Source organism: Cydia fagiglandana, chromosome 6 (assembly GCF_963556715.1).
Source record: "Cydia fagiglandana chromosome 6, ilCydFagi1.1, whole genome shotgun sequence".
NCBI classification, from domain to species: Eukaryota; Metazoa; Arthropoda; class Insecta; order Lepidoptera; family Tortricidae; genus Cydia; species Cydia fagiglandana.
Window position 1 is genome coordinate 14,220,109 of NC_085937.1, and position 22,786 is coordinate 14,242,894.

The window sequence follows — 22,786 nt, forward strand, 5'->3', positions numbered from 1 at the left end:
AACTTTTTTTCCGCTGAGCGCGCCCGTCAATTCAAATTGTCACTCGCGGATTCTCTATTGAAAATGTTTGAAATTGTTATTAATAGGTATGGACGGACAATTTAAAAGCGGTGTGTGATGTTGATAAAAATGATTAACTAATTTGAAGATCTCAAAATAAAATTAGAAGTGGACTATGCCGTTAAACAAGAAGGTATGGATAAAATCATTGCTTCAGCAGGTAGATGTCCTACTACTGGATTTTAATATTTTATTAGATTTCTCAGTTGCCACCGTAGGCATTGTAGGCATCTTAGCTTTGATTAAGCACAATCTTATTTAATATATTGGTATTTAATGGTGACACAGCAGAAATATCTCTTGAAATAGAATCGATTCAGATTGTAAACAAAGATGATGGCTGTCATTCGCGATCCACATTCCACAGATAAAGCACAGATGACATAGCGATGGGCGAGTCGAGTTATCTGATTCGAATAATCCGAATCAACCTACAGATGAGTTGATTCGAATCAAGACTATTGGCAATCCGAATCAACTCGGCCACTAAACTGACTGGTAACTTGGTATCCGATCCGCTGACTCGGCGAATGAATCGCCAATTCACCAACTCTCCGAGCCGAGTCAACGCTACGCTAAGGCCATTCAAAAATAAACCTTAATTCGATAGCCCGAAGGTTCTTTTTACAACAACTGCCGCTTGATTCGCCATCCCGAGTCGAGTTCACTGCTAGTATGGCCATTGAAAAATAAACCTTAATTCGGTGCCCTGAAGGTTCTGTTTACAACAACTGCCGCTTGACTCGTTTGCGGCTCCGCGGCCCGTGACGTGACCTTGTCGCGAACCACGCAAACCGTCGAGTCGAGTCAGTTCGAATTTCAACTCGGATCAGTGGCCGAATCGATTCGAATGATTCGAATCGAAAAAAAGTGGACTCGTCACATCGCTAAGATGACACGCGATTTTCGAATTATTCGAACACAGTGTTGCTAACCCGCGATTTTTCAAATTTGCCGCCGTTTGCTACTGACAAGATTTGCTTGACCCAGTATAGTATTGTATACATATATCTCTGAATGCAGCTGTAGGGAACTTTAATTATAAAGGCAAATGTTTACCGGTTGTATGATAAAGAAACTTGGCATTCGTTTCCTAAAAATATTTACACAACGTTTGTATAATTAATCGAGTTCTATAAAAAGGTAAGGAAAAACTTTACTTCAGCTAAGAACAATTTTATTAGAAAAAACATTTTATCAAACTAGTTAAAACTAACATTACCACATATATGAAACGGTTCGAGAAGAATTAGAAATAATAAGGGTAAGCTGGGGCTAATGCGCCCATTGGAAGATAGGAACAGGTGTCAGTCGAAGTTCTTCCGTTTTTTGGCTGTCAGATAGGGGAAGTAATTCAACTGGCCCAATAATCAATACAGGGAATAATTAGAATTCTAGAAATTCTTTATCATTGTAAAGCTTCCTCTTTTTCGTAATATTAAATTGCCCTTTCTTCTCATTTCGTTGTGCACTTGGAGTTTTATTCCCATAATATGTAACTTGTAAAGTATTGGGTTTAGTTTTCTGCGTCGCTGACACCACTTTCTTCGGTGCTTCAAGTACTGGGCTCAAATCTACCGAGCACTGTTCATACGGATCTCTGTCCATCGAATAGGGTCTTTCAACTTGGGATTCCGAAGGATACGAGCTCTGTGCTAAGTAGTTCTTAAATTGACTTTGTTTTAGTTTCTCCTCTAATTCTTCAAGCCTCTGTAAACGGTGGCAATTATTTAGTGAAAGTTTCTAACAATCTCATGTTAGATCTCGTTTTTATGGGCAAAAGCGTTAGTAGGCTACTTAAGTTTGTTGAGTTACTATAGACGTAACTGAACTAGATTAAGAAGTTAATTGACATGCTTTTGGCGAACTGGTGCGAGTCAGAAATATTATACTGACTTTGAAATGACGTCACGCTACTGATTTTAATCAAGACTAGGTACTTGAAACAACATAATTGTAGCTCATTTTTAGATTTCCATCGGAATTTTAGAGAAATTTTAAGATGTGCGCGCAGTCCATGTCCTAGATTCATATATTTAAAGCCAATGCGTGCGTTAAAGTAGATGGTAAGGGTACGTTATCATTTAAATTGTTACCAATTATTGGTTTTAATTTAGCAATTACTACAATTAGTAACCTAACTAGGCACACTACTATAATTATTAATATTTACAATGTATTACTAAATGCATTTCGACGAAAACGCGTTGATTTTAGTTCTCGCAGCTAGTTGCTGCAACTTTGCGATGTCAAAATGCGCTGCATTTCCTCTTCATATAGTAGTATGTATAGTAGTTGTAGATATAAATGCCTGATGGAATCGATCTTGGTGTGTCTACCAGGTATGGCCAGGGTACTCCACAAACTTGTGACAATATTACAGCTACCGGACTGCGTCCAATGAAGCGACTTCTGGGAGCTTAACCAACATGCCTGACCATGCCAATCGTTAACGCTCCGTAGCGTGTAGCGTAGAGTCATCTCACTCATCTCTCTCTAGAGATAGAGATCACTCTTCCATATTAGTGCGACAGTGACAGTTACTTTTCGTTAGCTACGGAGCGGAAACGATTAGCATCATGTTGGCTACGCACCCTGCTCCTACATCTACGCGACAATTAAGGCCGAGCCACACCGGCTGCGTGTGCAGCACGTTGCGTGGCGTGCGCTGCGTGACGTGCGCAGCACCCCTGTCACACCGGGTGACGCGCACGTCACGCAGCGCACGCCACGCAACGTGCTGCACACGCCACGCAGGCGCACGCTGCAGCTCAGTCATGCGTGCAGTAAAATAAAATACTCCTGCGACAGTACCTACATCATGTTATTATAACTCCCGTTGCAAATGGAAGCTGCTCACCTAATGCCGCCATTGCAATTAGAAGAAAAAAATGTCTCATATTTGAATCGAGATAGTTGAGAGTACATAATATTGTTCACCGACGCCAAATAGTTCACAATACAACAACCTTGTTTTCCAATAGTATCGTTAATACCTAAAATCGAATCTTTCCCACAGGCCAAATTATTATTTTTTAAGACGTATTTGTGGTAATCTTTGTGCTATATTGTAAATTTACATTCATATTAACGAAAGATTTTAATTAGTTTTTCTTTTATCACTGAATCCGTATTAAAAACCAGCACGCGCACCGGCCGAGTTGTAAATAAATACAAGTGGCTGCGCGTGTACACGCACAGCACCTATGCAGCACCGAGCTGTGCGTGTCCGAACCTGCTCGGTTCGCCCTCTCAAGGCCAAACCACACCGGATGCGTGTGCGTGACGTGCGCGTGCACGTACGCGTCCCGCTGCGTTGTAGAATATGAAAACTCATAAGAGAGGACACACCGCTTGCGTGACGTGTGCGTGACGTGCGCGTACGCGTGACTTGCACGCAACGCAGCTCCGACGAGACAAACCGGCTGCGTGCTGCGTACAAGCCTGCACGCAGCGGAGCGGCAACGTCGCTTCGATGCGTGTAGTGATGACGTTGTATTTACCGGCGTTCCCTATGAGAGGGCGAACCGGGCAGGTTCGGACACGCACCGCTCGGTGCTGCATAGGTGCTGTGCGTGTACACGCGCGGCTCTGTTGTGTTTATTTACAACTCGGCCGGTGCGCGTGGAGGTTTTTATAATGGATTGCGAAATGAAAGAAAAACTTATTGAAGTAGTGCGCAAATACGAATGTATTTATAATCAAAAACACAAAGATTATAAAAATTCGACGTATAAAAACTTGTTATGGGAACAGATCGGTGTCGCAATTGGAATAGAAGGTAAGTCTATGTTTTGTTTTAGGCTATACTTTTTGTCTTGTGTATTTTGTGCGTGCGTCGTCAATAATTTTATTCTCGAGTATCTCGATTAAAATAGGTGACAAATTTTTCCCTAATTGCAATTGCGGCATTAGGTGACCTTGCATTTGTACGACGCAAAGGCATTAATGCACCGCCTTCCAAGTTTTGACTCGTTGCTGCATTTTCGGGCAAGTTTTGACTCGAAGTCGGTTCATTTGGAAGCATTCGCATCATGTCGCCGTGTTTAATTCTAACAAAATTGTGCAAGCAGCATGCAGCCTTTGTAACGTGAATGGCTTTTTCAATATGGCATTCCATAGGTCTATGGAAAATTCGCCATTTTTCTGCTAAAATTCCGAATGTGTTTTCGACGACACGACGTGCACGACAGAGCCTGTAATTATATCTTCGTTTTCTTTGGTCATGTATAGTTGTTGCTCCGGGAAATGGGCGCATTAAGAATGTTTGCAGAGCAAAACCTTCATCGCCGAGTAAAACGTGTGGCACTGGTTCGGTAGTACCAGGCAGAGGCTTCGGAGGCAGTAACTGTTTATCGTGTAGATATTGACGATAAAACGCTGAATTTTCAAAAATGTTACTATCACTGTGGCGGCCGTAACTGCCAACGTCTATCACGGTAAATTTATAAAATGGGTCGGCGACGGCAAACAACACGATTGAAAAAAAATTTTTGTAACAGTAATAGTTTGAACCACTGTTGCGAGGGCATTCTACCCGAACATGCTTTCCGTCTGCGCTACCGACGGCGTTTGGGAAGTTCCAAATCTCTCGATAGCCCAACTCCGATTGTTTCCAAATCTCTTCAGTAGGGCTAGGCATATATATAGGTTGTAAACATTCCCAAATAGCTTTTGATACTTCTTCTACTATTATAGAAACAGTGCTTCGTCCAATGCGGAATGAAAATGAAATTGTTAGAAAAGAGTCACCAGTTCTTATGTACCTGAAAAACATATAAACTTATTTTTATACGAGTATATCGGGTAATTCCAAAAATCTTATATAAGGTGTATTCGGGTAATTCCGAATGTTATAAACCGTCAGATAAATACAATAAGTGACTCTTCTTATGATGGAATATTGGACATAATTAACCTGTAGGTATTTCGAAATTATACGTCATACGAAATTACCCGAATACTCCTTACTTGTATAACTTTATATTTTTGTACAGATTATATATAATTTTAGTAATTGTTTAAGGTACCAAAGCCAAGGAAGCCTGGAGAACGTTGAGAGACGGATATATTAGGCACAAAAAACAAGTGAAAGGACAAACGGGTTCGAGTAGGAAATATTCTAATTATACATGGAGTTCCCACCTGACATTTCTTGATGGAACGCTCGAGCTACGACCTACTGGCTCTAATGTTAGACCTACGCAGGCATACTCAGATCCGCCACAGTCTTCATTGGCCGGACGATCCCAATCACCGTCACCACCTCCACAACGATCACCATCTTCACCACCACCTCCAACGCAACCACAAACACCAGTTGCACCACAATCTCGGCCATCTTCGCAAACACAACAACAACCAAGTACATTGCCGTCGTCAACGCCACGTACAACAAAAAAAAGGAATGACAGCGACATGGGACTAGACACCACTGACAGAGTTCTTGACTATCTCAGAAATAAAAAAAAGAGGGAGTGGGATAGTGTTGACCATTTGTTTATGAGCTATGCTAAAACTTTTAAGAAACTATCACTTAGAAAACAAGGCAAAATAAAAGTTGAGTTGGCGAAAATGTTCGCTGAGGCTGAATTGGATGATCTAGAAAATAATGCAACAACTAACCCCGACCTAAACATTGAACCCTCCTCACCGGTAATAATACTGTCTCCGGCGTATTCCATAATATCTGACGATTCAGGTGACCTAAGCCAGTCTTTATTGTTCAATAACTCTCAGGAAGAAGTACCCACTCCCACTGCCGATGATGACACACAGGTCCTTGATCTATCAAATTTACAATGATCTCAAGATTAAAATACCTAATAGTAATATTAATTGTTTTCAGTTCCTACTTTGTATTTGTTGATTGTCTTAGTTCATTGATTTTAAGATAATAATAATATTACATGTTAATAGTTTTGAGTTCCTATTTTGTATTTGTTGATTGTTTTAGTTAATTGATTCATTAAGTTTTATGACAATAAGGGCCACTTGCCCCATCCCACTAACCCGGAGTTAACCGGTTAAACCTACCGGTTACCAGTACAATTTGACACTGGGTTAACGGTTTAACCGCTTAACCCCCGGTTAGTGGGATGGTGCAAGTGGCCCTATTTAAGTGCTTTTAAAATACAAACCTTAAACAAACTGCTAGCCTTTCTCTGGTTCCTATAGCCTTCCTGTAGTTAGTGTCATTTTTTAATATATGAGGTCTCACTAAATCATGTAACTCTTCAAAAGAATCTCTTGACATGTGGAAATACCAGTAAAAACGATCTTCGTGAGACTCAAGTTCACGGCATAGGTTATGATATTCACTATGATCCCCTCTTTTTCCATTGATTTCGTGAATCCACACTCTTTTAGGTTTCGTTGGAGTATTTTGCGTTAAAAGTAAGAGGAGTGCCTCCTCTTCATCCGATGAACTGCTATCAAACATTGCTAATCGTCTAGATACACTAGGGACTAGGGAATAGTACGGAAATGGCGGCGGTCGTGCACGCAGCCTGCACGCAGAGCTGCAGCGTGCGCCTGCGTGACGTGTACAGCACTCTGCGTGGCGTGCGTTGCGTGACGTGCGCGTCACCCGGTGTGACAGGGGTGCTGCGCACGTCACGCAACGCACGCCACGCAACGTGCTGCACACGCAGCCGGTGTGGCTCGGCCTTCATAGGGAACGCAGTTACTCGTAAACACAACGTCATCACTGCACGCAACGAAGCGACGTTGCCGCTCCGCTGCGTGGACGCGTGCACGCAGCACGCAGCCGGTTTGTCTCGTCGGAGCTGCGTTGCGTGCAAGTCACGTGTACGCGCACGTCACGCACACGTCACGCAAGCGGTGTGTCCTCTCTTATGAGTTTTCATATTCTACAACGCAGCGGGACGCGTACGTGCACGCACACGTCACGCACACGCATCCGGTGTGGTTTGGCCTTTATAGCGCTGCGCTGAACCCTCTCTACCTGTCCCATGTATATTATGGGACAGGTACGCGTATATAGAAATTGTTCAGCGCAGTGCTAAGTCTGCCCTTTGGTTTTCCTACAAGGTAATTTCCTTACCCTTCGATACGCGTCGATATTAGCTTCAGTCCTTGCTGCTTGTCGCGACAACTGCTCCTGCAATTGCGCCGCTAGTGCTGCGCTGCGCTGAATTTTCTCCTCATATTCCAATACCACTTCGTTCATCTAAAATTGTATCAGTGGGTCAGGAATAGGTATGCAGAATTATTGAAACCACGACATTATTATTTTGCCGTTTTAAATCACAACAGAGATTTAAGGGCCCCGAAAGTGACAAAAAATTAATAACTCAAAATTTAGTCAATGGGTGCTAAGTGCTGAGAAAGGAGCGGGGCCTGGGCCTAGGGCGGCAGACTGCAAATTCGCCACTGAGCATAGGGCGGTTAATGTAATAATTGCGATCGGAATGCAGTTTTGCCTAAAAGCCAAATAAACAAGATTAAAGTTTTTTTTACATTTTTGTCTATTTTATATGTGCAACAAATCACCTTGTCCTTATAAGATGCTTCTTGCTCCCTGTTCTTGGCTCGTAACTCTTCTAGGGCACAAGACATTTGTGCGGCCGATGTATCGAAGTCCTGTTGGATCTGCTGAACTAAAGCACATATCTTATAATTTTTGCAGCTGACACTTTGTTACCACACATCTGTAATCTCGTAGGCTCGTAGCACAGGGGTCGGCAAACTTTTAAGAAGAGAGCCAGTAATCACCAGTTTAAGAAATCGAGTGTTATAATATTTTGAAGAGCCGCGATAGTATCTCAAAAGAGCCGTATGCGTTAGCGGTTTGGCCGGCTTAGCCGCTGTTTGCCGACCTCAGTCATTTTGAAGGCAGCACAGGTTAAGTAGAATTAATCTTAATTAGAGTAAAGTCCTATCTAAGGACGCTAAATACAAGGAATTCCGTACATTCAATGTTCGAAAGTCTTCGTGCCTAGCTTCCTTACGTTAGGTAACATGGATATGATATGGTAGGTAGGTAATATTGTAATAACGTTTATATGAATCATAATTAATCATCTCCAGTAAATTATCTGTACCTATTCTTTTGACTCAAATACGCTGCCATCATAATGTTACGAGATTAACCAATATGTTGGCTTACTAATTACGCAATTTACGGTACCAGGCAACAACTTACTTAAGAAATTCAGTTCATTACATGTACCTACGACATAACTTAGTAAACAGTAAGTATCTAGCTAACAATTATATAATCCATGAAACCCATGACAGAAGGTAAGAATGATTGTGTAACACCTGTTTATTTAATTCATAACTTCCATGTACTTAGTTAAGTAAATTTTACCGTGTAATAAAGTTATCACTTATCAATACGAGGCACGTATCCCGTAATCAATTTAGGTAGATTGCTTTCTTGTCTAAAGACAAGACTAAGACAGCTGTATCTAGGTATTTATATAGTAATAAAACTCAATGAGAATTTAGATTACAAGTATTTTATAAGTAGGTATTTTGCATCCAAATCCTCTGAGACACTTATTCAAGATAAAGTCGGAAGTGATGTTTTAAAAAACCTTATTTGTACTTATAGTGAGAATGCAGATTATCGAGCAAGATAAGGCAGTGGTGATACGAACTTTTTCTTTCATTGGCTATTGTTACTCCCTCGATGTGCTTCTCATGCACGGTACGTAACTCCTGAATGCTGGCATTGTGCTTCTGTATAATATTCTCCTTGTCCTGTGTAAACATAAACCATTTTCAAACTGCCAGGCGTGGCTCACTGCGCGATTTCGTCGCTTTGCTACAGCTAGCTAAAAGTACATCCGTTCCACACCAATGCGGCGACGGGGTGCGAGCGAAACAACGCTATGCCATATTCGCCATGCATAGCATTTGTCTCGCTTGCATGCCATCACCACACCGCCGGTTGTGGGGTCAGAGTGAAGCCCTACACCTAAAGGCCCCTGTACACAATGGACCAGTGCCGACCATTCCAAGGGACGCATCACGCAGCCATGCGGTAAAATGAGATAGCAATATCACTTGCTCTCTCTAACGCATAAATGCGTCCCCCAGACTGGCCCACGCTGGCCCATTGTGTACAGGAGCCTTAATGCGTCTTTAACGCTACGTCTTACGTAGGCGAACAACGCGCGAACGCGGCGCGGCGCGGCGCGGCGAAAGCGGCCGCCGCCGCGCCGCGCCGCGCCGCGCCGCCTGACATTCGCGTGCAAATCGCGCCGCACCGCGTTCGCAACGAGATCGCTTACGTAGGACACTTCTATGGGCATCAAAGGATTGATTTCGCCGCGCCGCGCCGCGCCGCGTTCGCGCGTTGTTCGCCTACGTAAGACGTAGCGTAAGACTTCTGCAGACCTTGCATCAAACTGCATGCGACTTAAAGTTATTTGCTGGCTAAGTAGGAGCAACGAATTCAATCGATCGATCAACTGCCGCAATGTACCTATGTATGTATTTATGTATGAACCTATATACTTTATTGTACATAGGAATAAAAACACGAGAAACACAGTTACAGAGTGAATTAAATATAACAAAGGTAGAATGTAGGTATTGCAAATCGAATGCGATTATCGGTTACATTCGCAGAGGCAATTAGATGTGAGGGTAGGTGCGGTGGGAAGGTGCGTAGTTTAAAAACCGGGCAAGTGCGAGTCGGACTCGCGCACGAAGGGTTCCGTACCATAAAGCAAAAAAAAAACAAAAAAAAGCAAAAAAAAAACGGTCACCCATCCAAGTACTCACCACTCCCGACGTTGCTTAACTTTGGTCAAAAATCACGTTTGTTGTATGGGAGCCCCATTTAAATCTTTATTTTATTCTGTTTTTAGTATTTGTTGTTACCTATAGCGGCAACAGAAATACATCATCTGTGAAAATTTCAACTGTCTAGCTATCACGGTTCGTAAGATACAGCCTGGTGACAGACAGACGGACGGACGGACGGATGGACGGACAGCGAAGTCTTAGTAATAGGGTCCCGTTTTACCCTTTGGGTGGGTACGGAACCCTAAAAATGGTGTAGCTTCGTTTGACTTACTTTTTCCAGTCCCAATATGATAGCATCTTTAGATACAATATCATCGTTTAACTTCTTGATGTCCCTTTTGAGATATACAAGTTGCGAAACAGTTTCCTGAAGATTTCCTATCATTTCTCGTGAAGTCGCTAAATGGCAACGATGTGATTTTTCTGTTTCGCGAGACTCTTTCAGTTCTAATTCCAGTTTCACGTTATTTTCTCGTAGCATTTTAATTTCTTCTTTCTCGTTTTTGAATTCCTTGAACGTAATAAAAAATATTTTCTTGAATTGCATTCAGTAAAATGTTGTAGTCTGTTCGGAAAGAGAAAAGTCGTAAAATGTATTGGGCATAATGGGCATACATTCCACGACTCTTCTCTTTCCGTACAGACTAACTTATAGCTTTATTTTGTTACAATGAATAGTATTTTTACTAATTTAATTGAGTCTAAAGTATTAGGGGACGCACAATTTTACATTTCGATAAACTCTGCAAAATGTTTTGTAGCCGATCATTAGATGAAATAGTCTCTTGTTTAAGTTCCATCATTTATCATGCATTTAATGTATATATATAAATCAGTTTTATTTCACAACATAAATAATAATACAACTTTTTCATTCCAACTTCCAACCCAAGTGCAAATCACAAGCCAAGTGTCAGTATCACAATGTCACATACATACACGTTTTTATTACAAAATGTTTTAAAATACTTACTTTTTTTACCGTTCCCGCCTTTTTGCTTTGAGGCGGTTTACTATTCGAAACACGATTTAAAACGCGGAAATTTGTTGCAAGGTCTATAGAGCCCTTTAGCCAGCCAGATATTTTTACGCTTATGCAACGTTCCGATACACGGTCATTCCGACATATTTTGAAACTTGTGGCCACAGCTTGTAGCGTCACCAAACGCGACCCTGTACTTTATAACCACAGTGTTATCCTGTTATCATAAAAATACATAACTGTTTTAAATTGATTTGGGCAATTGGGCATTATTACAATGTAATAATAATTGATCATATCATAATACTTTATTACTCTTTGAAATGGAATTTAAACTTCTGACGTATGAATAGCAAAAAAAAGCTGACAGCTGACAGTTGTTCGATGAAATTTTCTGAGATTAGGTTAGAATCCTCGCGGTTTTATTACCCTGCATTTTGATTTATTAATGTTACAGTAACCTTTTGCATTTTCCAGTGTTACAGACAGCGTCTTAAAACCGCAAATTGTCTTTTCAAGTTCATGAACTCTTAACAAATTTTCACAATGGCTGCAGCGTACGGAATACATTTGGGCAACAGTTCAGCATGTTTAGCATCCTACACAAATGGTGCACCTTCAGTAATCGCCAACGATGCCGGTGATCGTGTGACTCCTGCCGTAATCGCCCTTAATGGTGCAGAATGGGAGATAGGCTTGCCCGCCAAGTCCGGACAGGCTGCTTCTAAAGCAATCATTAAACATAATAAAAGATTAGTGAATTGTGACTTTACCGAAGATGATTTGACCTACGTCGAGTCTTCCTCGTCATGCCGCATTCAAAATGACGAAAAGCTAGTGTATGAATTTGAAACAAGTGAGACAAAGCTGTATTCAAACCCTGACAACATTGCTACTAAGATGTATGACAAACTATTCACTATTGCTAGCCATTCTATGCGAGATGACGGTGATCTGAAGTTGGTACTTGCTGCACCGTTGCATTGGTCGGATGCAAGCAGACAGCGCATTGTAAAATGTGCAGAGTTGGCTGGATTTGATGTGCTTCAAGTAATATGTGAACCAGCAGCCGCAATCATGGCTTATAACCTAGAAGATACTGTTGAAGATATCAATGTACTTGTCTACAGGCTGGGTGGATCATCTTGTGACGCTTCAATTGTGAAAATTAGTGGAGGCTTCATCAGTGTGGAGAAAAACATATTCCGATCTGATTTGGGTGGCCAATGTTTGACGAAAGATTTGGCCAACTATATTGCACAGGAATTTAAACAGAAGTGGAAGCTGGACCCACAAGAAAGCAGGCGAGCAATGGCAAAATTACTCAATCATGCTGACAACTGTAAGAACATTTTGTCAACTCTTAACTCTGCTCATGTTCACATTGAGTCTTTATTAGATGGTGTGGATTGGAACCAAAATGTGTCTAGAGCCAGATTTGAGAATGCCATTTCATCTAAAATCCCTTCATACATGGAGCCAGCGCAGAAAGTAATTGAAGAATTCGATGGAAAAATTAGCAAAATTGTTCTTTGTGGTGGAAGTATGAAAATACCGAAGTTGCAATCTGCAATTGCTAACTTGTTGCCAGAAGCCGAGCTACTGTCCGGTATCAACCCTGATGAGGTGATTGCTGTTGGCTGTGCTCGACAAGCAGGGCTCTTACTGGACCTACCAGAGATTACACTCAATGAACCTAACACTGAAGTTGAGTTTCTAGGCAAGGATGTTTACCTAAAATACCTGGATCAAACTGTTAAGATTTTCAAAGAAGGTTCTCCACCATTTTCTCAAAATGTTTGCAATGTTGATGTGGGCAAAGATGTGAAGACAATTGACTTCACTCTGCACGAAAATCCTGATGAGGAACAATTCGCTACAGAAACCTTTGACATTGAGAAGCTATGTAAACCATTTACTTTAAAAGCTACTTTACAACACTCAAAAATTGTTCTACAAGTTGAATGAGTTGGAAATGACTTGAGTTTTTAACTTTATTGTAAACATACCTTATTATAAACATTTATTTAAAAAATAATAATGCTTTTTTACTGACTTGTTACAATTTACAAGCGGAAGTCTCTTTCTAACCTAATGTGTTAGAACGAGACTTCCGATACGATAAATCTTGATTTTTTTCTTTTTCTATGGTAGGCCAAACCCTCACAAGCGGTTTAAGGCTCCTCTTCACGTTGGGCCAACGCCAACGCCAACGAGGGACGCAGCCTGCGGTAGAATGAGATAGCAATATCACTTGCTCCCTCTAACGCATAAGTGCGTCTCTCGTTGGCGTTGGCGTTGGCCCAACGTGAAGAGGAGCCTTTACATTCTCGCGCGAGTCACGAGCCGAGCCGTGAGCCACGCCAAGAGACTCGAGTGTACCTAATAAGCGGTGGAGGAGCGGTTTTTTGGGCACGCGTCCGACAAGGACGCGACTATTAAGTAAGAGCGAAAAAGAGATATTACCAAGGACGCGGTCCGGTACGCCTGTCTGTAATGGCTTTATAATTCATATCCATCGAAAACGAGTATGTGATGCCTCCTTTACGCTGCGCTATTCGAGACCTATAAAAAAACTCTCAACACAACGACAATATTGTCGAGAAGTGACATCTTGACTGACTCTTGTCAAAATAATTTAAATCCAAAATACAAAATAACACAAACAATGAGACGAAATTACAGTATTAAAACATCAGCACAATAATAATATTCCACAGAAGTATTCATAGAACAAAATAAGTCTAGCGTAATTATCAAAACAAAATGGGTATTAAGTTATATGTAATCACTGTTACTGTGTTGATTATTTTTCACGATGCAGAATCTGAATCAATTTCAGATGATATACGTAATCATTTGGGCTCTAAAACCCCATACAGGTTTAAATACCTTAAAGATGACTCCAAGATCAAGTTTCCCGGTAATTACTAAGAAAAAAATTTCGATTGCTGTTTGCTTCATATATTTTATTCAGGTATATTTTTTGGAATTTCCTACTTAAAATATGCGTCATTATGCCATTATTTCTAGGATGCGAAAGTACTAAAATGTGGATGGTTATACGGCACGGATCCAGGTTGCCAAGCGACGAAGATATAGCAGGAATGAACACTACTTTAAAGGAGTTCTCACAACAGATTTTATCAGGACACAAGGTTGGAAAAGGTTAGTATGTCATATACAAGCTTTTTTTAAATTTCAACTGTCCCGGTGTCCGTTTGTCAGCAAATATTATAATCGGAGATACTTCCTGGTTTCCAATAAGCTGAAGCTTAGTGTATGATATTGTTTGCAGTCACTTTTAATTTACCATAGATGGTTAATTGGTTAAGTCATTTTGTATACGTCAACTTCTTCAGTGGTATAGAAATAGCATTCAAACTTATACATCTGGGTTCCCTGCTTTCTTGTGATGGTTAAAAAAGCTGTGGCCATGGATATCCACAATAAAGTATAAAAGCAACTTATGTAAAACATGTTTATCTTCTTTTTTCACAACCAATAGAGTAAAGGATCGTGAGTCATCCTTTACTCTATTGGCTAGAATGATCTGGGTCTGGGCCAAGGCATCTGACACTTTCATTTTCTATAAACAGCATCACACAATCACCAATTACCCGTCATAGGAAATGAGGTATCGGAAGCCCTGGCTCGGATGCGGAATGTTCTAGACTAAGTAGTCATCCTTAATACTTCATAACTTGCCAAATGTGTGATTTGATATTATACAGGTCAATTAACCACAGAGCAGTTGTCAAGATTTGAAAATTGGTCAAGCAGTATAGATATAACCAAGGAAAAAGACCTAGTAGATGAAGGCAGGGATGAAATGACCCAGTTAGCTAAGAGGATGCATAAAAGATTTCCCAGTATTATTAAAAGTAAATATAATAGTGATACCTTTGAGGTAAGATCAACTTATAATTTAATTACCCAATTTATTTTGAGTAATACTTTATAGCGGAAGCAGTTATAAAGTTGACCCAAAAATTTTTTATTAAGCTATGAGCTTCATCACATATGTTCCTTGAGTAATTCTAAGCATTTCATGCCTGGGAGGCAATAAGAAATGTGTGTCTACTCGGATTTGTAATAGATTCAAACTTTCAACCCCTTTTTAACCCTGTTAGGGGATGAATTTTACAAAACGCTGAAATTACTTTTCCTGTCTTTTAATAATATCCCCAAATACAAAGATTCAAGTCCCGCGTTCGAAAATTTTTTTGATATCCATACAAACTTTCAACTCCTTTTTCACCACCTTAGGGGATGAATTTTCAAAAACGCTGAAATTAGTTTTCTTGTATTTTAATAATATATCGTTTTACGAAGTTTCAAATTCCTAGCTTAAAATAAAACTTGAACCCCATACAAACTTTCATCCCCTTTTTAACCCCCTTAGGGGTTGAATTTCTCAAAATCGCTTCTTATCTCTTGTACACTTTATAAATGTAATCTAGTGTGCAAATTTCAACTTTCTATCTTTTGTAGTTTCGGCTCCGCGTAGCAAAAATCTCCAACCAAATTTTTCACCTTTTTACGTTTTTCTTGTAAAATTACTACGCAATTGAAAAAACAAATATCAGCAATGAATTCTACGTCTTTGGTTTATACGAAAATGATACCAAACTTGCCCTAGTACCCACCAGGATCAGAGTAGATTTTTTTTAAATATGACGGATGGCGGCCGTCTTTGTACCCCACCCTCCCCCCCACTTCAGGCTAGAAATGCTTAGAATTACTCAAATATCAGATGTGATGAAGCTCATAGCTTAATAAAATTTTTTTGGGTCATGTATGGCAGCGTTACATAACTGACTCCAGTATTAACCATTTTTTTAGTTTTGTATATAACACCTCACAAAATTATTAATAAACTTTTTTTTCGGTCTGTCATTCTCATTAATTATCTTTGTTGTTTAGTGAAGTGAGGCATAAGGGCCCCTGTCTAAAGTTTGCCCTAGATATGTACCAAATATTAAACTGCAGTATATGCCCACTGGATATTTCAAATTTGCAAAAGTTTAAGGAGAGAAAATTGGTTGGGGTTAAGAAATATAATTTAAAAGTCCATGAGAGTTTAGCTTTATACCTTTTTATGCAAGCAATTTAAATAGTAATATTATTTACCCCGATTTAATTGCTTTGATGTGTTTTTCAGTTTCGTGCCACTCCAACAGAAAGAGCAGAGGAAAGTGCCAAGAGTTTTGCAATTGGCCTGTTTGACAAGAATGCGCCAAAAGTCATTATAAGAAAGACAAGCAAAGGAGACCCTGTGTTACGAGTATGAAGCTGTCACTCTATTGGACATTTTTGTGTGCCCTTTTCTCCAAATCCAAGCATGATATTCTATACCACTTAATATTTTGATTGAGGTTTAAAACTGATGAAAAATCTTAAGTTTTCCATTGCCAACAAAAGCATACTAAGAGCATACTCCCATCATAAAGCCTGGCAATGCACTTGCAGCGTCTCTGGGGTTGTAGGTGTCCATGGGCAACGTTAATTGCTTACCAGGCGAATTGTATGCTTGTTTGCCTCCTAAATGATAAAAAAAATCTAAAGCTGTCATTAGTTACTGTGCCCTCAGTACCGAGAATGACTAAATTAGAAACTTGTGTACACTGTAAGCCATAACCTTTTGAGTAAGGTTTATATTATGTACTTTATATGGCTTACTACCAATATGACCGATCAAATACCAATAATGTTGGCATGTAATGACATTTTGGGCAATGTTGGCTTGTTGGCATGTAAATGACATTTTTGGCAATGTCTAATGATTGGTAATCTAGCTTAATTCTTGTGGCGGCATTAGCAGAAAATGAAATCAGACTATCAATAATTACAGGTGAATTGGGTGTATGTGATATACCTAATATTGAAACATCTAATTTTGTCTTTTTCAATATTTTGGGTTATTTAAACAACCTGCATGCAAGGGTGCATGGGTTGCATGAGTGGTCTGTTTGTACCCCGACTAATCACTATCCCTCTTAAGTAAAATAGTTAAATTATTTAAGACCATCATCTTTCGTACTTAAAATTTGTAATTATAGTCTGGCAAACCAAATTTGAAGATTTATTAACAACAAATAAAACTATAGGTACCTACTCATAGCTTTCTTTTGGGTTACTAGGGCCCATATTGTAAGACAAAGACAGTATGATTCTCTCAGTTTGTTTAAATGAGACAATCCTTGGCCAAACTATTCATACACTTTTTATTACGTTTTTGATACATTTGTTCGTCTTAGATAATTTTAGTTCGATCTATTTTATTTAAGTGGGATAGCGAAACGGCTTTCCTATACTTAGTTGCAATTTTCCAGTTTTACAAAGACTGTGACAACTGGCAAAAGCAAGTTAAGAAAAACCCAAATACATACGCAGAGCAAAAGAAATTGGGGAATAGTCTTCTAATGAACCAAACTTTGGAAAAAATTACACTGAAATTGGGTCTCGATAACACTATTGATTTAGGTTTGTAGAAGCTTGCTATGCTATTTGCGACATGTTGGACCTTCTTCCATTAGCTTTTGGGTTTATATTTGAATGCTCATGTTTTATTCTTGTTATCTTGTAATTGTCTGTTTAGCTGAAGCAGATTTGATGTACAAGGCCTGTGCGTTCGAGACAGCGTGGTGGAAAGGCTATGTCGCGCCTTGGTGCTTTGCGTTTGATAAGGACACTATAAAGGTGAGTTCCCCTCCTAAGATCCAGCCATATTAATGTAAAATCAGAAATTTGAACCTGTGTAGTGTAGGAAATAGAGTTGATTTTGCGTTGTCGGAAAATGGAACGAAACAAGCAAAACGCGTCTCTTCCAATTGAATAGGATTTAAATTTCATCGAACTGTAGAGGTACTATAGGTAGGACATTGGGCCTTAGGAGGCTATATTAAAGACGAGAGGTTTGTTGCTTTAAGCGCCACTTGCACTATCCCACTGACCCGGGATTAACTGGTTAAATCGGTCACTCAGTGTCGAATTGTACTGGTAACCATGGTAACTCCAGGTTTTACCAGTAACCCCGGGTTAATGGGATGGTTCAAGTGGCGCTAATGCTGTAAGTAGGAAATACCTTGATACTTAATTAGATTTGGTTGCAAGTTTTGTGCCTTGCTTAGACTGGAGGCCACAAGAACAACTTGTCTTATCAGTAATCTTTATGTTTTCATGTACTTACCTACTTACCTCAGTTTTTTCTTTACCTACACGTGTGTGGGAAAATTGGCGTGCATGTTAAGATAATTTTTAGGGTTCCGTACCTCTAAAGGAAAAAACGGAACCCTTATAGGCTCGCTCGTGTTTCTGTCTGTCCGTCTGTCACAGCCTATTTTCTCCGAAACTACTGGTTTTTTAATAAGTAAATATATTGCTTTCATCTGTCTCGTGAAATTGAAAAAATGCTTGAATCAACAGTGTTTTGCAGGTACTGGAGTATTACCATGATCTGAAACATTATTTAATGGATGGTTACGGAAACGAACTTACCAGTCAGACAGCCTGCGAGTCTGTGAAGAATATGTTTGAACATTTAACGTAAGTCCTAATTCTGTGGCCCTAGTGAAAAAGGGTACAAGTCTCACGCAGCTTAGGAGTAAAAGGGCATAGGTGTTACTTGGAACTTATACCCATTTACAACCGCGCTGCCCGAGACTTATACCTTTTTTCACTAGGGACACAGAATTGTTGTTCAATATTTAAGAGCTATGCTCTTGTCGGTGGAGTAATCGCCACTCTTTGCTGGGCCAGCATTTTGTAATTGTATTCTCATCATCATCATCATCATCAATATTAAAGAGCTATGCTCTTGCTCTTGTCGGTGGAGTAATCGCCACTCTTTTTTTTTGCTGGGCCAGCCTTTTAACTTTCTATTTGATGTGAATTTATCATCAGCAAGAAAAGACCTGAATCTGCGAAAAAAATCAAAGGGTATGCAAATGGAGAACAAAATCCTTAAATATATTAAGTCGATTAGTCTATAGATTATGAATTTATGATATCTCTTGTCTATCTCGGTTTAGACATAATGTAAAAGGCCTAATTCAATCTAGAGTGGCGAGAGCTTTATAGTTGATTACCCTGACCTTTTTAGAACAATCCTATGAAAATTAGAAGGATGAACGAGGATTTTTTTGTTTCTAGTTCTAAAACCGGACCAAACGCTTCATTCCTGTTCGCCCATTCCGGGACTTTGCTAAAGATCCTGACGCATATGGGTTTATACAAGCCGGAGTTGCCGTTGACTGGAGACTTTATCCCGGAAGACAGTGTTTGGAGACTGTCGGAAATTGACTGCTTCGCCTCTAACTTAGCGTTTGTTTTGTTTGAGTAAGTATATATTTGCCCAGCACTGGGACGTATATAGGCTGAGATGATGATGATGATGAAGTATATATTTATTTGTCAAACAACACGGCAATTTTCTTCTGCTCAGAGCAGATTGCGACAACAGAGAAATTATAACATTTTATAAGTTTCTTTGCCGTTATTGTTGGAGGGTCTGCTACCTGATTCGAAAACATTTAACATTCCTGTAAGTAAGTACTGCCCTCTACTGTTCAAGCGCGCTCCTTTGCGTGTTAGATCGTCTCGTCGTCCTTCTAGTGGCCTAAATCGGAAACTCAATTTTGACATTAACATTTCGCGCAAAAATACATTCGCATCCCAATAGGTAGAAGCGCTTACTCGAAAACGATGATCATGAATGAGTGACCAAATAGGCCAAAAGTAGGCCAACTAAAAAGGTTGACTGTTTACAGGCAGTGAGCGTAACATATTAATCATTTTTGGTAGCACTAATACCTCTTTAAGGTGGTTCGATTTTCATACAAAATTCAATCAAAGCTCATTAAGTAACTACACACTATTAGTACATAAATATTTCCGCATTTATCTTCCTTCGAATATTCGTTTGCGCGAAATTAACAGGAAAACAATGTTTCATACAGAAATCATGCAAAAATCATAGTTAAATTTTCATCAATTTTACGTATGTGTGTGTCACAAATGTCGTGTACAGATACATTTGCGACGTTGCCATACCATTTCCGACGTTGCCGGGCTGACCACGGCGCGAATTTGGAGTGCCGTCATGTTTAGTGCAATTTTGTTGACACTGACGTTTGACAGGTACTTAATTGACCTAAGCGAGAATAAGTACCCGAAGTTCGTCAGCTTAGCTAAGAACTATCATGGCGTGTTATGCAAACAGTCGCTTTTTTGCTTACAAACGGAAGATTCCCGGTTCGATCCCCAGTCAATTGTATGCTGGAACATAACTTTTTGTATTTTTGTTACATCTAAATTTCGTATTGTTTTTTTATTTTTATTTAATTTTTCTTATTATCATAAATCGATTGATTAAGTATGGTATGGGCTACACGTATTCGTTTATTTTTCACAAAGAAAATTAGAAATTATACTCTACCTAATCTCTCTTATTTTTACAATCAGGACATCCTCACTGCAATAAAAAAGAGATATATAAAATTTCCTGTGGATAAAATAATGGATTTTGTCTATGAATGAAAAACACAATTATTACTATAGTTTGTTTTTTTTAGCATTAGAAATAAGGTAAACAATCTTGACGTGTCTTTTAATTGAAAAACACATTTTAAAAATAAGTTACGGCAAATATGTAACAATTATAAATCAAATACGATCATTTATATTCTTCTGCTTTCATAAGTAATAGTTTTTTGATTTTTAAAAAGCGTTTAAATCTGTGTGCCTAGCCAAGATGCCAGTCGTTCGCTCCGTAGCGAACGTTAGGGTAATACCTGTCTCTATCACTCTGCCATATTAATGCGACAGACACGGCTGCGCTTCGGTCGCTACGGAGCGTAAACCATTGGCACCTTGGCTAGGCACCCTGGTCATCTGGAAAGCGAAACACATACGGAACGCGTTTCTATTACTCAATACAGTGGCCAGTTGCAGATTCGGCGGTAAACTTAACTATACCTAAATCTGGGTGCCTAGCCAAGATGCCAGTCGTTCGCTCCGTAGCGAACGTTAGGGTAATACCTCTCTCTATCACTCTGTCATATTAATGCGACAGACACGGTTGCGCTTCGTTCGCTACGGAGCGTACACCATTGGCATCTTGGCTAGGCACCCTGGTCATCTGGAAAGCCAAACACATACGGAACGCTTTTCTATTACTCAATACAGTGGCCAGCTGCAGATTCGGCGGTAATCTTAACTATACCTAAATCTGGGTGCCTAGCCATGATGCCAGTCGTTCGCTCCGTAGCGAACGTTAGGGTAATACCTCTCTCTATCACTCTGCCATATTAATGCGACAGACACGGCTGCGCTTCAGTCGCTACGGAGCGTAAACCATTGGCACCTTGGCTAGGCACCCTGGTCATCTGGAAAGCGAAACACATACGGAACGCGTTTCTATTACTCAATAAAGTGGCCAGCTGCAGATTCGGTTTTAAAGTTAACTATACCTAAACCTGGGTGCCTAGCCACGATGCAGGCTAGTAGAGTTCTCTTTCACCTTCAGCAGAACCGGGAGATCCAAACCTACCTACTTTTCATCTAATAATCTCAAGAATCAGTGCATGATTCAAACTTTACCGGTTGCCGTGGTAAGACCTAGGATTTACCATATCGGTGTTGGTAAAAGCCCGAAGTAAACTAGTAAGATTTAACATTTCGGGCTTTTACCGATCGGCATCGGTAAAACCTAGGTTTTACCGGTAAATCCTAGGTTTTGCCGTACTTCGGGCTTTTACAGTAACATATATATAATAATTGCTCGTTTAAAGGTAAGATAACACAAAGGAGAAACAAAAAGAAATTACCTACTCGCACCAGTCTTGAACCCCAATCCTCTTGCACGTAGTTATTTCCACGAACATACCGTTACGCTATTGCAATGCAACATACTTACGTTGTGTGAAATTGTCTACTACAAGGATCACGGAAACACTGTTTGCATGTGTGAGTAATACTAGGAAAAAGCGTGACAGCAACACTCCGTCGAATTAAAAAGGTGGTTTTTGCACAATGAAGTATTCAATGTTTACTTTAATTGTTCAATATTTATTTAAAGAGTGCGCGAAACATACTATTAAGTATACAAATACCATGACCATTTCACAAAAAAATAAAACCTGAAATTTTGCAAAAGTGGTGCCATCTAGCGAGAGTTAAGTTTTGAGTAACCTAGGCGAACCACCTTAACCTCTTAAATTGTTTTGTCATTGTTTATAACATGCTAAGTGTTGTTTCATATTTATTTCCACAGATGCAAAGACGGCGATCATATCTTGACACTTCACCAAGAGCGTGTGGTGAAACTCCCGGCTTGCGAAAATGAGCTGTGCGCCCTCGACCATTTGATGCAGGTCTTCCACGATACCATACACAACTGCGACCATGCGGCCATTTGCAAATACAATGGTAGTAACGACGAATTATGAACAAATAATAAAGGCGGTGACGAATTATACGTACGTCACCGGAAGGTAGCAGTGATTTTTCGCTGATTGTATATTTATTTAATTTTTTATAAAAAAAAAATGCAAAATTGTACAATGTGTGTAGTTTATTTTATTTACCAAATTTAAAAATAATTTTAACCCTCCACGACGCGCCACCTATATCAGCTATATCCTCTATAAAATAATACATTCCCCGAACTATAGTTCGGTTTTTTTAGCGTTAGAAAGAACTCCACAGAAGCAAGCGTGCAGTTTTTATCAGGCTCTTTAATTGTTCATAATTATTGAATTATCTAATGCAGCATGGTCAATACATATAATTTACTTCAAATTATTACCGCTAAAAGTTTTGAAAAAGATTTGGAACCACAAGCTTACTTCTGCGAAGTTCTTTCTAATGCTAAAAAAACGGACTATAGAACTAGACCTAGACTACCTTAAATATCGTAGATAGGATATTTTGCTGAAAGAATACGTTATTTTAATTAAA

The 22,786-nt window shown here is 39.7% G+C and overlaps 3 protein-coding genes across 3 annotated transcripts; 2 read left to right on the forward strand and 1 right to left on the reverse strand.

Moving 5' to 3' along the window:
- Nucleotides 1-1,293: 1,293 nt before the first annotated feature.
- LOC134665596 (lamin-A-like) lies at nt 1,294-10,808 on the reverse strand. Its single transcript, XM_063522561.1, has 6 exons — nt 10,566-10,808; nt 10,115-10,354; nt 8,688-8,790; nt 7,576-7,682; nt 7,127-7,252; nt 1,294-1,770 (listed from the first exon to the last, which is right to left on the reverse strand). The coding sequence occupies exons 1-6, from the start codon at nt 10,644-10,646 to the stop codon at nt 1,447-1,449; spliced, it is 981 nt and encodes a 326-aa protein (XP_063378631.1). The 5' UTR covers nt 10,647-10,808; the 3' UTR covers nt 1,294-1,446.
- Nucleotides 10,809-11,198: 390 nt separating this feature from the next.
- Nucleotides 11,199-12,866, forward strand: LOC134665276 (heat shock 70 kDa protein 14). Its single transcript, XM_063522175.1, has one exon. The coding sequence runs from the start codon at nt 11,372-11,374 to the stop codon at nt 12,791-12,793; it is 1,422 nt and encodes a 473-aa protein (XP_063378245.1). The 5' UTR covers nt 11,199-11,371; the 3' UTR covers nt 12,794-12,866.
- Nucleotides 12,867-13,465: 599 nt separating this feature from the next.
- LOC134665320 (multiple inositol polyphosphate phosphatase 1-like) lies at nt 13,466-22,390 on the forward strand. Its single transcript, XM_063522240.1, has 9 exons — nt 13,466-13,748; nt 13,859-13,993; nt 14,560-14,735; nt 15,990-16,112; nt 17,161-17,311; nt 17,427-17,527; nt 18,264-18,373; nt 18,980-19,165; nt 22,101-22,390. Exons 1-9 carry the CDS (start codon nt 13,592-13,594, stop codon nt 22,273-22,275), a joined length of 1,314 nt encoding a protein of 437 aa, XP_063378310.1. The 5' UTR covers nt 13,466-13,591; the 3' UTR covers nt 22,276-22,390.
- The last annotated feature ends 396 nt before the right edge of the window (nt 22,391-22,786 follow it).